The sequence below is a fragment of the Pseudochaenichthys georgianus genome, chromosome 6, assembly GCF_902827115.2.
Source record: "Pseudochaenichthys georgianus chromosome 6, fPseGeo1.2, whole genome shotgun sequence".
Lineage (NCBI taxonomy): Eukaryota > Metazoa > Chordata > Actinopteri > Perciformes > Channichthyidae > Pseudochaenichthys > Pseudochaenichthys georgianus.
The window spans coordinates 22,621,487-22,638,012 of record NC_047508.1 but is presented as its reverse complement, the minus strand read 5'-3'; the positions used below and the strand labels follow the sequence as shown (position 1 = coordinate 22,638,012).

General features: G+C 41.5%; 1 protein-coding gene across 1 annotated transcript in view; it reads right to left on the bottom strand.

Annotated features, from left to right (window-relative positions):
• Window positions 1-14,998, bottom strand: part of furinb (furin (paired basic amino acid cleaving enzyme) b) — a 66,151-nt gene extending 51,153 nt beyond the window's left edge. The window contains exons 1-3 of the mRNA XM_034085783.1: window positions 14,873-14,998; window positions 12,979-13,107; window positions 12,758-12,834 (exon numbers count right to left, since the gene is read on the bottom strand). Of these exons, the coding sequence (XP_033941674.1) occupies window positions 12,758-12,834; window positions 12,979-13,107; window positions 14,873-14,998 (332 nt within the window). The remainder of the gene's footprint in view (window positions 1-12,757; window positions 12,835-12,978; window positions 13,108-14,872) is intronic.
• Between the last annotated feature and the right edge of the window lie 1,528 nt (window positions 14,999-16,526).

The window sequence follows — 16,526 nt, the reverse complement described above, 5'->3', positions numbered from 1 at the left end:
ATATATTCATATCATCTCATAGTGAGGGGGTTGTGTGCATTACTCACTGTCGCACCGTATTACTTGCTGCTGATTTACATAACTCATTGGATATAATTTGCTCCAAACATCGGCAGAGACACATAGACATACCCATGCTTTTCATTTCCTATGCCTGTAAATTGATCCTGTCAGAGGTAATCGCTGTGGCAGTTCCATCGACATGGGTAGTGCAGAGTGTGCAAGTCCAAATCTTTGCGCCCTGTGTGCTTGTATTGTTGTGTGTCTTTCTGAAGTAATAGCATGGTGCAGATTGGGAGTAGAAGTGAACCAGAGGCAGGGAGTAATCCCCTCCAGTAGAGCTTTGTTCCATCAGCAGGACAGAGTGGGATCTACTTTGCTCTGACAGAGGGCTTGGGGTCGCTCTGCGTGGTTGCTCTAGCTGCTGGCAAGGACAAGAAACAAGGCCTCTGCTCTGAAAACTGCTGATGCCAGCCTCTTTCAAGATGAATAAATACTGTAGATAAATAGATCATATTTCAGATAAGGACAACAACAAAAAACAGAGAGATAGATGGATGCCAAAGTTCGACTCAGAACCTCTGCGCAGAATCTATGTTCTCATACGAAAGTTTCTACAATCTCATAAAATATTATAAACTGATTTCTCTTCTCCCTCTGACCAACTGCACTTTGAAACCCAAAATAAAGAACAAAAACAAACAACTACAAAAAGACTTGGTGGCAGTCGTCCCAGAAAAAGGGAGAGATTTGAGACAAATCCTGCTGTGACAATTTCAGAAGCGGGATGAAGCTTCTCATCTGCTCCAGGGGGATTGGGCTCAGGGAGAAGACTGTGGTGTTGGAGAAACATGGGAGAAGGGAGGAGGACGTGTTTTAATGTGACCAAAGACTGGAGGGGAACGGCATGAATCACCGAGGGCAAGTAAACAAGGATTGTATTAGCAACAAATAAGTGGCTGTGGGGCTAGATGTTGAAATGCAGCTGCAGCAGCTTGGCGTGTTTACTGAAGCAAGGATGGAGAAAAAAGGGAACAATTTTTCAAGACTTTGCAGAATGACTGCACCAGTGCCTTCAAACTTTATATAATTGGTTTCTAAATGTTAATGCTGTGGCCAAAAGCACTGAACCAAAAGCTTTATAGACTTGGTGCCTTCTCAACACTGTCTTTCGCTGTCAACTTACACTTGGACAGGGGTTATTAAGTAAAAAAATAAATAAAAAATCCCACTCCATTTTATTTCTCAGTTTATTGGTGTGCTTGCCACTCTCACAAGGAAATTAAAAATGTCTGCTCATGTACTGTATGCCAATTTTCTAAAGATTGAAACGTTCATTATGAAGCAGTAAAGATTTATTCCTAGTAGTGATGTTGCCAGTTTTGCTGCTCTTTTCCCAAATTACCTGTTCTCATTCGCTGCGTGTATCTTGGTTGGGGGTCAGCATCCTCCATCATTAACATCGTAGCTGGCCTCAGGGTCCTAAGAGAAACCAGAAAACGGTTAGGGCATCAATCACGCCAATTTTAACTCCAGTGTAATTAACTTTGTTCCATTTTTCTCAGAAATGTTCTGTAAGTGGGGAGGCTTTGTCATGCCTCTTTGTATTTTTGTATTTTTGACTTACGTAATTGTGATGAGGTCTGGGTGGGTCCTTTTCAATTCCATCGTCCAGGATTGTCACTACAACAACCTTTCCCTGTGTAGCCTTGGGCCCAGGCTATTTTGGTATTCAGGTCTTGATGTGACGGGGTGTCTGGAAGAGACACAGGCTTTTGTTCAGCTGTCAATCTGCTGTGCGGACACTTCCGAGACAAACCGGCATTAAAGGACTAGTGTATAATGTGTGTGAGTGAGAATCAATCTGCAGAGTCGACACAATCTTATGATAAAAACAGAAATGCTCAATTAAAAGGAAAACCCAAAGACCTAAAAGGGAAGAAAGATCAGAGGTGGTTCATGGACACTTATAATCCAATTGTAATGCATCACCTCCGACATGTCTGCCCTCCTCGGGCTGAGCTGCACCAGTGCTGAGTCTACACGCTGTAGTTACGCTGTCAGAGGAAACAACTGAAACCTGTTTGCAGGTCAGAAATCGGTGAAACGCATTTCCCAGCTCTCACTGAAGAAATAGGGGGAAGGGAGGCAGACCAAATAGGGGGATACGGAGTGGTAAAGGCTAGATTTGTGATGAGATATTTGGCAACAGTTGAGAAGATATAAAGAAGCAGTGAGACGCCGGAGTGAAAGAGATGGTTAAACGATACACACCACGTAGAAATGTGAAAAGGACGTCACATACCACAACATTCTCTGCCGCTTTTCTGTTTCCTGCTGATTTCCTCTTCCCTACAGGGCACGACTCCCTGCATCTGCAACTTCTTCCGAGGATGCCTGGCTGCTTAGGTAAGTATCTGTAAATTCTTAGGTAAAGGTTGGCTTTGAACACCCAACAGCACACTACCCCACACACACACACACACACACCATGGCAAGTACATGTACTTAAAATTAAATGTTTGCTAGAACTTGATGAAGCCCATGTACCAGAATAAACCAATATAAAAGCCTTTGATAAGAAAATATTGGTCCTACATCCAAGACAACATTTCAGCATTGGTGGGATTATGGATTAAGCCAAAGCATCTTTGTTTGGTTTTAAAATCAAAAGCTGCGTGGAAATAGTTTTATTTAGGAGAAGAAAAGGGTTTCCGCCCTTAGACGATTAGAGGTATATGCTGAAATGGCAGAGGTGGTTTCACAACTTCTATTCGCCTGGAGATTTATGCTGGGATAGTCAATGTTTGTCATTAATCCGTTGCGAGACGGAGGTTTATTGTGCATACAGAAAAGAAAAAAGAGCAGATTATAGGCAATTGAAGCATCGTCAGAGGAAAAAAGCTGTGAATTCTGAAACAGACACATTGCCAAGACCATTTGCTATCAATGTTTACAGGGTGATACAGTTTAGTTTGTGTGCTGACATTTAATTTTCTTTCAACCCAGCATTCTGGGGATGCATTGCATTATATTCCGTGACTGGTGAAAAACCAAATGCTGGTGGTGAAGCAGCTACACCTAAAGGCTGCAGGGTTAGTACAAAAAGACAGCAATTCAATTTATTGCTCATCAGAGTGACAAGAAGGGAAATAATAACTTCTGCTGCTGCGATAATGAATACATCTTCATTTAGGTGGTCCTCACAAAGAGCTTCTGCAGAGTGGAAACTATTGAGTGGTGTTCAGACAGGACTGAAAAAAAGGAGACGTTCAAGGTTTAATTAGAAATAATTGCAGAGCTGTAATGTTTCAGGACAACACTTTTCTATGAGCACAATCTAAATGCAGCGAAGCACCATCTCCCTCGCCTCAAAAACTTAAAAGGCACTCCAATGAAATACAAAAGCATGAAAAACCATAGACAGTCTACTGACTGATGTATTGCAGCTCTTAAATTATACAGTGAAAAAACACTATGTTGCCATTTGAGAAATAAAACACATACTGAAGGTTGACATTTTTCTTTAACGCCAGACTAATTAGGACTAGGCTATAAGTAAGAGACCATCACACACCAGGTACCACTGCTTGGGGAAATCGGGGTCTGTTGGGTCTTCATAGATATCACCTCTTCTTCCTTTTATTTCACCACTTGCTGCTCCGCCCACAGGACCTGGGGTTGTACAGACACAGAGAAAATTCATAGTTAACATAATTATCTTCACATGCTATTGTGTCATTACTAATGTTCTCATTTCAGAAAGAGTTGCAATGTCCCACCGACGGTGAAAAAACATGGCCCCAGCTGTGTTCCAATAGCAAACCAGACTAGAGGCAGAGATGTGAAGCAAATCTAATTTATTTTCCTGATGTGAGGAAAGTGGCTGCCGAGAAGGGGCCTTTTGAAGTCCTGGAAGCTGCTGTGCTTTGCAGAGACTGGACACTAAATGTCAAACAACAAATAGTATATGTCATTTGATAACAGCAAAAAACTGTTCCAAACATCCTTGCCCAATACGCAATAATGAAATATTTAATGTCTGTCTAACGTCTTCTTCCGTGCTTTTATGTAATATTGGACAGGTGTTTGACTTTGTGACTATCTCATCAGAAGGAGCAAAGGGACAGAGGGAGGTAATGCTTTTATCTCTCCTCCTCAGGACAAGGGGCCGTTTTGTGGTAAAGTCCTTGCACTGCGATTTACTGGAGACTCCCAACACAATCTCTCTGGACATAATGCGACGTAACCACAGACCACACAGAGTCAATATACTGTAAAGTGCAGTCTATAAATGCAAAGTATTCAGTATGTATCTTATGGAAGGTGCCTCAATATTGATCTAATCCAAAAACGAGCATTTACCCCAACCTGAAAAACTAAAACTTGAAACAACGGAATTCTGCTTGCAGCGAAGTTTTAGACTTTGAGTTAAGTGTCTGTTTTCAGTAATTGATTTCCCCATGGCAGCATCAAACAAATGTTTTGTTTTTGAGGAGGCTCTTTTGAGGTTTAATTATCTTCCCCAAAGTAACTATACCTACATTCTTTCATTTACAGTGTGATAGATGGTGGGAAGGTTTGCCTTGTCTTATTACTGAAAATTAGACTGTTTCCAAGCAGATATAGTACTAAGAGAAGTTAAGGAACAACATAAGCAGGCCATCAAATTGGTTGAGCACTCATTCAAGTAAAATTAGTTCATCCAAAAGTTGAACAGTTGTGTGGGTGTTACCACCAGCAGATGAGGGAGAAAAGGAGATTATTCCTCCATGCTGGCAGGACACACTTTCTCATATAGTATTTTTAACAGAAAGACGTGTATTCAAGCATTGAGAATCTCTGTTTACAGATGGTATACTCATATAATCACACATACCCACTCATGTAGTGTTTGGGTTGTGTTGTAGAGCATGTGTATGGAATATGCTTTACCAAGTGTGACTGATGTCTAACCTGTGCTCGTCCAAACTGTAGGATCCGTCTCTTGGCATTGCTCTGTTGGTTTATATCTGTTTTAAAGGGACTGAATGGGGTCCGTTCAACGCAAAAAGGATTAGGCTATTTTCTGCTCAGCTCAGCTAAGATGTAGCCTCAGGCAGGTCTGTTTCGAATCGTTACACTGCAGTGTGAGATCTCTTCATTGTTTGGTCAAACACAAAAGTGCTGTCTACAGCTTTAGGGAAGATGATCAGATAACATTGTAATATCTTTGGCAGAGAAACACTTTGGAAGAGTTCTCAGTCCATCATCAGGCAAATATCGACAGACAGCGTACAGTATCTGTCATGACCGTTCATGCCTAAAGGCAATTAGAGTCATCAATCCATCTGACTTTCATATCATTATGTTGGAAAACACTCATGCAGAAATAGAGCAAAGGACATATAAACCCTACAGAATGAGGGGCCAGAAATCTAAATGTATTTTTACAGTAAGGTCCCCTCCTCTTCTCTCTGTACACAAACTCGCTCGGATCTGTCATTAGCCCGCATGGTTTTTCATACCACTGCTACGCTGACGACACCCAATTAATTCTCTCTTTTCCCTCGCTCAGAGACCCAGGTCGTCGCACGCATCTCTGCTTGTCGAGCTGACATCTCTCAGTGGATGTCCTGCAGGGCCGCCTTAATGCACGGGCTGACCTGGCTGACCCAGGGGCCTACGGAGATCAGGGGCCTATCATGAGCCAATAAAAAAGTTTGAAATTTTTTTTTTTATTAAAAGAAAAAAGTTTTTTATTTCGGATGTTTTTTAAAAACATTTAAATAACAAAGTCTTGGCTTTCAGAATATGAAACTTTTATTTCCAAAATCACACAATAAATACATTTTTGAAGCTTGTAAAGGGAAGATGACAGCTCTCACTCGCCACTCACTCCCCCTCCCTCCGGCTGACATTATGATGTAAGGCGTATAGTAATCATAGATAACACGGCAAAACAGTTGTTTTTCATATGGTTTTCAAATAAACAAAGTCTTGGCTTTCAGACTATTAAATTGTTTCGGCAAATTCAGATTGATAAATACACGTTGAAGCTTCGGCATAATTACAAGCGGAGAACGGAGGTAACAGTGACGTCACAGCAGGCATAACAACAGCCGGTGTTTCTCGTGAGTGTTTTCCCCGGGGAACAAACACAACACACACAAACGCAAAAATACACAAACACACACACTCGCGAGCTTCCCCCAGACCAGTAATCCAAACGAAAATATCTTTCCTCCGTAGTATTTTGATCATTTGCTCCGCTAACCAATCAGATCGATGGATTCCAGAGATGACTCCGAAAACAGTCAGAGGGCACCACTTAACAGCCAATCAGAATGAGGAATATGCTTCACATGTGACTTATTCAAACTGCGAGTGATTGAGTGACAGGTGAAGGTTGTTGAGGAGAGAAAGTTTGAGAGAGAAAGTTTGAGAGTGACGCTCGGGAAAGGAAAATTGTTGAGGGAAAAGGAGTTTCGAGATAAGCAGCTATTACAAAAAATGCCGAAGCCTACAGGTTATTTTAAACCTGTAGGCCGGGATGAGGAGGAAGGACAGGTGAGTTCTGTACCGAGCGGCCAGCGGGGCCTCGGAGCCAAGTAGGCCGCCTGGTTCTGATAGCGATGGAGTAGCGGGGAGCGGAAAAACAGACAGGAGGGACGTTATCTGTTGGAGGAAAATGGAGAGGACGGCGAGGACTTGCTACGTTGGAGGGGAGCCAACGGCAACCGGACAGATACACGAGGGAGGCCCGATACGTCACTCATCTGGAGGAGAGGACCAGGCGCGCAGAGCAGAGTGGAGAAGTGCAATCACAGAACCTGCCGAGGGCTAATAAATGACTTTCATTTGTTGTTTAAATAGGGGGCCTACAAACCATCAGCCCCAGGGCCTGATGGCAGGTTAAGGCGGGCCCTGGATGTCTGCTCATCACCTCAAGCTCAACCTTGACAAGACTGAACTGTTTTTCCTTCCGGGAAAAGATTGTCCCACTCTTGACTTAACAATCACATCGGCCCCTCTGTTGTTTCCCCGACTCAGACTGCAAGGAATCTGGGCGTGATCCTAGATAACAAACTGTCCTTCACTGCAACATCGCTGCTACAACCCGCTGCTGCAGATACACGCTTTACAACATCAGGAGGATGCGTCCCCAGCTGACCCAGAAAGCGACGCAGCTTCTGGTCCAGGCTCTCGTCATATCACTCCTAGACTACTGCAACTCCCTCCTGGCTGGTCTACCTGCATGTGCCATCCGACCTCTGCAGCTCATCCAGAATGCAGCGGCTCGTCTGGTCTTCAACCTTCCTAAATTCTCCCACACCACGCCGCTCCTCCGCTCCCTCCACTGGCTTCCGGTAACTGCTAGACTCCCACTTCAAGACACTGGTACTTGCGTACCATGCTGCGAATGGATCTGGCCCTTCCTACATCCAGGACATGGTTAAACTGTACACCCCAGCACGTTGCACTCCGCTCTGCATCGGCCAAACGGCTCGCTGCACCCGCACTGCGAGGGGGACCCCAAGTTCCCATCAGCAAAAACACGTGGGTTTGCTATCATGGCTCCAAAATGGTGGAATGAGCTCCCCATTGACATCAGGACAGCAGATAGCCTGCACATCTTCCGGCGCAGACAAAACACTCATCTCTTTCGACTCCACTTCGAGCAATTAAAATAACTAACAAAGCACTTATATACTAAAGGACTGGTTTATCTAAAGCTAGTTGAGTAGCACTTGAAATGTTTTGGCTCTATGAAAACCTGATTGTACTTATATGATTCTGTTTTCTTCAAGTTTGTATCTTCTTGGTTGAATGCACTTATTTGTAAGTCGCCTTTGATAAAAGCGTCAGCTACAGTAAATGCAATGTAAAGTAAGGCAAACAGCTGTTGCACATTCTGAAAACAATTCATTATTGGCCATATTGAGCACTAGGGTATAGGACAGGGGAGAACATCGATATAAATGTATACTTTGTCATTTTCTATCACTAAGAGGCTCTCAATCAAACACAAAAAATGTCCGTAGCAGATACGAAGCTGAAGTTGGCTTCCGATTCAGAGCATCCGATTCGGCAGTTAAGGGGAAAGTTAAGGGACATTTAATTTACAGCGCTGAGCGAACAATCCTCCGTGTTTGAACCTCTTAAATCGCTGCATAGCCGATTTATTTTGGACTGGATTATCCCAGAGAGTCTGAAGATTCTTTATAACACAGTTTCAGATTTGTGAAACCTTAATTCTATTTGATGAAAATACAAAAACTGAGATTTCACTGCTTTTTTCACATGTAGACCAAATTAGACCAGGTCCTGATCTAAAACCACTTTTCCTAGACTCATCAAATCTGGACTGGATTATCCAGAGGGTCTAAGATTCTTTATAATACAGTTTCAGATTTTGTGAAACCTTAATTCTATTTTTTTCTTGGGTGAAAAAACAATAGCAGGAAAGTATAGAGAAAGCCTGAGGAATCTGGTTAAAGAGTGACATCCCTGCCGTGCCAACATCACCTCCAAAAAAGTCTGCCTGCTGTCTGGTAGGTAAACAAGCTGTCCCCGACAGAATAAACAAGATGAGGGGGGGAGCGGAGTTACCTTATTCAGGCTTCACAAAGGATGGCAGCTTTACAAACAATAATTGATAAACCCAGTGCAAACAGTGAAGGGCATTTATCTGCAGCGTCAGATGGCCAGAGTAAATAAAGAACACATATTTTTCCTTGAAGATTTCTCTTGTATTCTTATTGTTCCTTCTCCACTCACAGCAAACAGTCAACACATGTTTGTCAAACTGTCAAGGCTGAAACAAGTCTCCTAAAAAGGATTACACAAGTTTTCTTCTTTACCAAGGTTCTTTACTTTACTTTACAACATTTTAATTGCTTTTTTTCTGCGTAGTGTAAATCTCTGTGCAACAGTGGATTGAGAAACAGCTAGGGTCTTATTTGACGGACTCAAGTTTCTCTGTTTAGAAATGTCTTCTGCGCTTGACTTCACCTAGGACGGACTATATATTTCTTGTCAAAACACATACTTGATATAAGCCGATGAATCCGGATGCTTGAGGAATGTCAATTCCACAAAATGTTGTGCATTAAATGTGTCAAGCATTGAAGTCAGTGCAGCGCGTTGCGACCTGCTGTGTCAAAACACTGTTACAGAGGCGCGATAGCAGCGACGCAGGAGGAAGCCGTCTTCTCTGATTTGTGTTCTCCTTCAGTCTGATTTGTCCTATAGCGCACCCTTGACGACTCAGGTTTATTACCTCCCATACAGATATAGATATGCGTACAGTCTGTGTGCAGCAGGCCCGGGACAGGGCATGATCATCTGCATTCACGTACTCAAACAGTGAATGTCTCAGGACTAAGAAACCACATGCCGCCAGCCTTTTGGCCAAGGACACAGCGCACAAACATTACTTTACCCTGTTGCCATTTACTAGTATCGCGGCCTGTATTCTAATTGGATTAAGACTTATTTTCTGCCAGCCAAGAACACAATATATAGCCCAGTGGCATATTTTAAATGTTGTGTTTACAGTGTGGCATATAAACATTTAACCTCTGTGGCTGTCACATTTTGATTTAAGTAAGTAAGTCAAATTATTAATGAATGTCCAATCAGCCAGAAATCTCTGAAAAGGGATAGAGTACAGTTTGAAAGCAAGTACAGCTTTTGGAATAATTTGTTAATATGTAAAACATTTGAATGTTTTATTCATTAGAAACAATCCAGGACATTTTTTCTTCTGTCAGAACATCAATTTGTTGCTTAAACATTTATGAATCTATTGACATGTTAACTAACATTAATAATTATTTCCCCAACCTTTTCAAATGTAAAACATTTAATTTGAAGGAGTAATCTAGATTGCAGGCCTTTCAACAGCTGTACCTGACTGATGTCGATTATAACGTTTTAATTGATTGAAATGAAACAATTTAATGATGAACAGGTGTGTTTCTTCTGCAGCATCTGGTGCAGTGCATTTACATTTTTTTCCTATCCATTGTATTTTTGCTGAAGAAGCACTTTCATGGTCAGAGAAACAAATTTCACCACCAAGGACAAAGCAATTTGATAGGACGAGAGGGACGGGCCAACACTCCTCTTGGTCTTTCTCCACGCCATCAACCAGACGAGCCGCTGCACCCCTTCCTTCATCTTCTCAGCCTTGATTTCGAGTCACTTACTATCCAGGGGGCTGGCGGGTTGGTTTGGACTGAAAGCACACAAGGCTGTGCTGCATGCCAATCATTTTTCAATAAAGGCTACCACTGCACAATCTTAGGGTGCAGGCACGTGGATCTCAATTAATGGACCCCTGTGAAAAGTTCCCTACAGATGCTAAAAGCTCTCCACAGGCAAGTTAGAGGAGAGATGGAGACAGTTTACAACCTGGAAGGTGACATTTAATTACCACAGCAAAAACCTCACCCCTCAAAGAGCTCCAGTGGTGTGCAGTTTTATGCTGAATGAATAAGATCTTATATATGGGATCAGTAAGCAGTTATAGGCTTAGCAGGGCAAGATTATGATCTTTATCGTCTTTCATTTAATGATCTGTTTTACCCAGTCAGGACCCCAGAGGTGTCAGGACAGTGAATATCATTCAGTGTTACTTGACTAAAGGACTCAAAACTTTAAAGATTTTAATTGATTTTTTTAAAGATTTGGAAATTAAATAACTGTTTAGGGATTGTTTATTGTTTAGATTGTGACGAGACTGTAATGTATTTATTTAATTAAAACAAATTGATACAGGATGAATACTTTCTGAAGAATAATGTGTATCCCTACAGGGTGATGATTCAATATTCATTTCATGTTTATAAATCTTAGTTAACTAATCCTGTGATCTTGAAAAGGAACAAAATGGTCGACATTAAACCTCATAAATAATAGATATGGAAAAAAATTATGTTTTATTATGATGATAAGCTGGATAATGATTAAGGTTGAGGTTTTTAGAAAATGATAGCATTCAGGTTTAATGACAGGCTGCGGGCAGGAGGTGGAATCATTCCTGTTTGTCTCTGCCATTAGACCGACCCTCTACGCCCAAATCACACCGACATAATGCGGAGGAATGGAGAAAAAAAATCGACAAACATTGACATGATACAGCACAAGCGGATTACCTGACTTCAAGCAGCATTCAACATGGCCTGCACAGCCTTCAACAAAATCTGCCAGATCTGCCAAGTCAACACTACAGAGCCTCTAAGGAGGAACCCGGAGATGGGAATTTAAAAATCAGCCTTGCGTGTCATCAGTACAAATGAACTGGCCTTCATGGCTGTGGAAAATAACCTCTTCTGACTCTCCTTTGCTTTTTGTTGTCCTATGAATATATTCATATCATCTCATAGTGAGGGGGGTTGTGTGCATTACTCACTGTCGCACCGTATTACTTGCTGCTGATTTACATAACTCATTGGATATAATTTGCTCCAAACATCGGCAGAGACACATAGACATACCCATGCTTTTCATTTCCTATGCCTGTAAATTGATCCTGTCAGAGGTAATCGCTGTGTGGCAGTTCCATCGACATGGGTAGTGCAGAGTGTGCAAGTCCAAATCTTTGCGCCCCTGTGTGCTTGTATTGTTGTGTGTCTTTCTGAAGTAATAGCATGGTGCAGATTGGGAGTAGAAGTGAACCAGAGGCAGGGAGTAATCCCCTCCAGTAGAGCTTTGTTCCATCAGCAGGACAGAGTGGGATCTACTTTGCTCTGACAGAGGGCTTGGGGTCGCTCTGCGTGGTTGCTCTAGCTGCTGGCAAGGACAAGAAACAAGGCCTCTGCTCTGAAAACTGCTGATGCCAGCCTCTTTCAAGATGAATAAATACTGTAGATAAATAGATCATATTTCAGATAAGGACAACAACAAAAAACAGAGAGATAGATGGATGCCAAAGTTCGACTCAGAACCTCTGCGCAGAATCTATGTTCTCATACGAAAGTTTCTACAATCTCATAAAATATTATAAACTGATTTCTCTTCTCCCTCTGACCAACTGCACTTTGAAACCCAAAATAAAGAACAAAAACAAACAAACTACAAAAAGACTTGGTGGCAGTCGTCCAGAAAAAGGGAGAGATTTGAGACAAATCCTGCTGTGACAATTTCAGAAGCGGGATGAAGCTTCTCATCTGCTCCAGGGGGATTGGGCTCAGGGAGAAGACTGTGGTGTTGGAGAAACATGGGAGAAGGGAGGAGGACGTGTTTTAATGTGACCAAAGACTGGAGGGGAACGGCATGAATCACCGAGGGCAAGTAAACAAGGATTGTATTAGCAACAAATAAGTGGCTGTGGGGCTAGATGTTGAAATGCAGCTGCAGCAGCTTGGCGTGTTTACTGAAGCAAGGATGGAGAAAAAAGGGAACAATTTTTCAAGACTTTGCAGAATGACTGCACCAGTGCCTTCAAACTTTATATAATTGGTTTCTAAATGTTAATGCTGTGGCCAAAAGCACTGAACCAAAAGCTTTATAGACTTGGTGCCTTCTCAACACTGTCTTTCGCTGTCAACTTACACTTGGACAGGGGTTATTAAGTAAAAAAATAAATAAAAAAATCCCACTCCATTTTATTTCTCAGTTTATTGGTGTGCTTGCCACTCTCACAAGGAAATTAAAAATGTCTGCTCATGTACTGTATGCCAATTTTCTAAAGATTGAAAGTTCATTATGAAGCAGTAAAGATTTATTCCTAGTAGTGATGTTGCCAGTTTTGCTGCTTTTTCCAAATTACCTGTTCTCATTTCGCTGCGTGTATCTTGGTTGGGGGTCAGCATCTCCATCATTAACATCGTAGCTGGCCTCAGGGTCCTAAGAGAAACCAGAAAACGGTTAGGGCATCAATCACGCCAATTTTAACTCCATGTAATTAACTTTGTTCCATTTTTCTCAGAAATGTTCTGTAAGTGGGGAGGCTTTGTCATGCCTCTTTGTATTTTTGTATTTTTGACTTACGTAATTGCTGATGAGGTCTGGGTGGTCCTTTTCAATTCCATCGTCCAGGATTGTCACTACAACACCTTTCCCTGTGTAGCCTTGGGCCCAGGCTATTTTGGTATTCAGGTCTTGATGTGACGGGGTGGTCTGGAAGAGACACAAGGCTTTTGTTCAGCTGTCAATCTGCTGTGACGGACACTTCCGAGACAAACCGGCATTAAAGGACTAGTGTATAATGTGTGTGAGTGAGAATCAATCTGCAGAGTCGACACAATCTTATGATAAAAACAGAAATGCTCAATAAAGGAAAACCACAAAGACCTAAAAGGGAAGAAAGATCAGAGGTGGTTCATGGACACTTATAATCCAATTGTAATGCATCACCCCGACATGTCTGCCTCCTCGGGCTGAGCTGCACAGTGTGAGCTACACGCTGTAGTTACGCTGTCAGAAGAAAAAAACTGAAAACCTGTTGCAGGTCAGAAATCGGTGAAAGCATTTCCCACTCTCACTGAAGAAATAGGGGGAAGGGAGGCAGACAAATAGGGGGATACGGAGTGGTAAAGCTAGATTTGGATGAGATATTTGGCACAGTGAGAAGTATAAAGAGCAGTGAGCGCCGGAGGTGAAAGAGATGGTTAAAGATAAACACCAGTAGAAATGGAAAAGACGTCACATACAACATTCTCTGCCGCTTTTCTGTTTCCTGCTGATTCCTCTCCACAGGGCACGACTCCTGCATCTGCACTTCTCCGAGGATGCCTGGCTGCTTAGGTAAGTAGCTTAAATTCTTAGAAGTGGGCTTTGAACACACACACACACACACACACACACACACACACACACCATGCAATACAGATCTTAAATAAATGTTTGCTAGAAACTGATGAAGCCCATGTACCAGAATAAACCAATATAAAAGCCTTTGATAAGAAAATATTGGTCCTACATCCAAGACAACATTTCAGCATTGGTGGATTATGGATTAAGCCAAAGCATCTTTGTTTGGTTTTAAAATCAAAGCTGCGTGGAATATTTTATTTAGGAGAAGAAAGGGTTTCCGCCCTTAGACGATTAGAGGTATAATGCTGAATGGCAGAGGTGGTTTCACAACTTCTATTCGCCTGGAGATTTATGTCTGGGATAGTCAATGTTGTCATTAATCCGTTGCAGAGACGGAGGTTTTTGTGCATACAGAAAAGAAAAAAGAGCAGATTAGGGCAAATTGAAGCATCTCAGAGGAAAAGCTGTGAATTCTGAAACAGACACATTGCCAAGACCATTTGCTATCAATGTTTCACAGGTGATACAGTTTAGTTTGGTGCTGACATTTAATTTTCTTTTCAACCCAGCATTCTGGGATGCATTGCATTATATCCGTGACTGTGGAAACCAAATGCTGGTGGTGAAGCAGCTACACCTAAAGGCTGCAGGGTTAGTACAAAAGACAGCAATTCAATTTATGCTCATCAGAGTGACCATGAGGGAAATAATAACTTCTGCTGCTGCGATAATGAATACATCTTCATTTAGGTGTCCTCACAAGCTTCTGCAGAGTGGAAACTATTGAGTGGTGTTCAGACAGGACTGAAAAAGGAGACGTTCAAGGTTTAATTAGAAATAATTGCAGAGCTGTAATGTTTCAGGACAACACTTTTCTATGAGCAAATCTAAATGCAGCGAAGCACCATCTCCCTCGCCTCAAAAACTTAAAAGGCACTCCAAATGAAATACAAAAGCATGAAAAACCAATAGACAGTCTACTGACTGATGTATTGCAGCTCTTAAATTATACAGTGAAAAACACTATGTTTGCCATTTGAGAAATAAAACACATACTGAAGGGTTGACATTTTTCTTTAACGCCAGACTAATTAGGACTAGGCTATAAAGATAAGAGACCATCACACACCAGGTACCACTGCTTGGGGAAATCGGGGTCTGTTGGGTCTTCATAGATATCCCTCTTCTTCCTTTTTTTCACCACTTGCTGCTCCGCCCACAGGACCTGGGGTGTACAGACACAGAGAAAATTCATAGTTAACATAATTATCTTCACATGCTATTGTGTCATTACTAATGTTCTCATTTCAGAAAGAGTTGCAATGTCCCACCGACGGTGAAAAAACATGGCCCCAGCTGTGTTCCAATAGCAATAACCAGACTAGAGGCAGAGATGTGAAGCAAATCTAATTTATTTCCTTCCCTGATGCTGAGGGAAAGTGGCTGCCGGAGAAGGGGCCTTTGAAGTCCTGGAAGCTGCTGTGCTTTGCAGAGGACTGGACACTAAATGTCAAACAACAAATAGTATATGTCATTTGATAACAGCAAAAAACTGTTCCAAACATCCTTGCCAATACGCAATAATGAAATATTTAATGTCTGTCTAACGTCTTCTTCCGTGCTTTTATGTATATATTTGGACAGGTGTTTGACTTTGTGTGCATTATTGTCAGTTGTAAGAATGATTAAAGACACCAATAGACTTTCATATGTGTTCAGATTTTTTTCCAGACAACCAAAAAAAAACGAATTGCCACATTTGATATGCAAGCTGTGAGATAACATCATATTAAGACAGGAGGTTTTTATCCTTATAAGTAACACTTCTTAAAAAACAGTGTACAAAAATACTCCTATTCCCATACAAAAACTGAACTGAATTGAATATGACAGAGATCCAAACAATGAGAAGTATCTATGAAGAGCCTTGTTTACCATGAAGAAAAGTGGATGTAGGTGGAAAGACCTGTGGTGCTACTTTAACAAACATTTTTCAGCTATGAGTTGAACCTTAAGGAGCAACAAATTCAAACCATATTTTTTAAAATTGGACTGCTATTTCTGCAGCAGAGGGAATTTACATAGACACCATAGAAGAGACACTTTTAGCAGTTTTAGCAAAAGCTGTTTTGCATTATTATTGTCAGAGATAAATGCCTCCTATGCAAATGAGTTTTTGCTGAAGGTGACAAAGCCTAAACTCATTCTACTTCTGTGTCAAAAGCACTCAAGTGAAGCATGTCTAAACTTGTGAATCTCCTGTACAATACCCGGCAGATACTGAAAGTCCAACTTGTTGCTCAACTATAGAAAGTTATTTCCGACAGTTTTTTCCCCTCTTTGCTTGTTGCCGTCAGAGTTGATTTGAGTAGTGATTCTTCTCCTCTTGTTTGATTTCATGATTTCATGCTCTCACAGCAGAAAGCACATGGTCTGAATGAGAACCGGCTCGGTGCAGCTACCGAGGGTGGTACTGCTCGTAACCTAGTTGAAAACTTTGCCTCAGAGAATGAAGCCATTAACCTTACTCACGTGACCCAGGACTAATGAACAATCTCATTACATCACATTTATAACTGCACACCACATTATTATATATATATATATATAATATATAATATATATATATATATATACATATATATACATTATATATATTATTGCAGCAAAATTGCAACCCATAAATGAATGAGATGATGGTCTGGATACTGTGGGAAATATAGCTTCTCATTTATGAAGCCCATTCATGCAAATGATGACACTTTTTACACATTCATTCAACT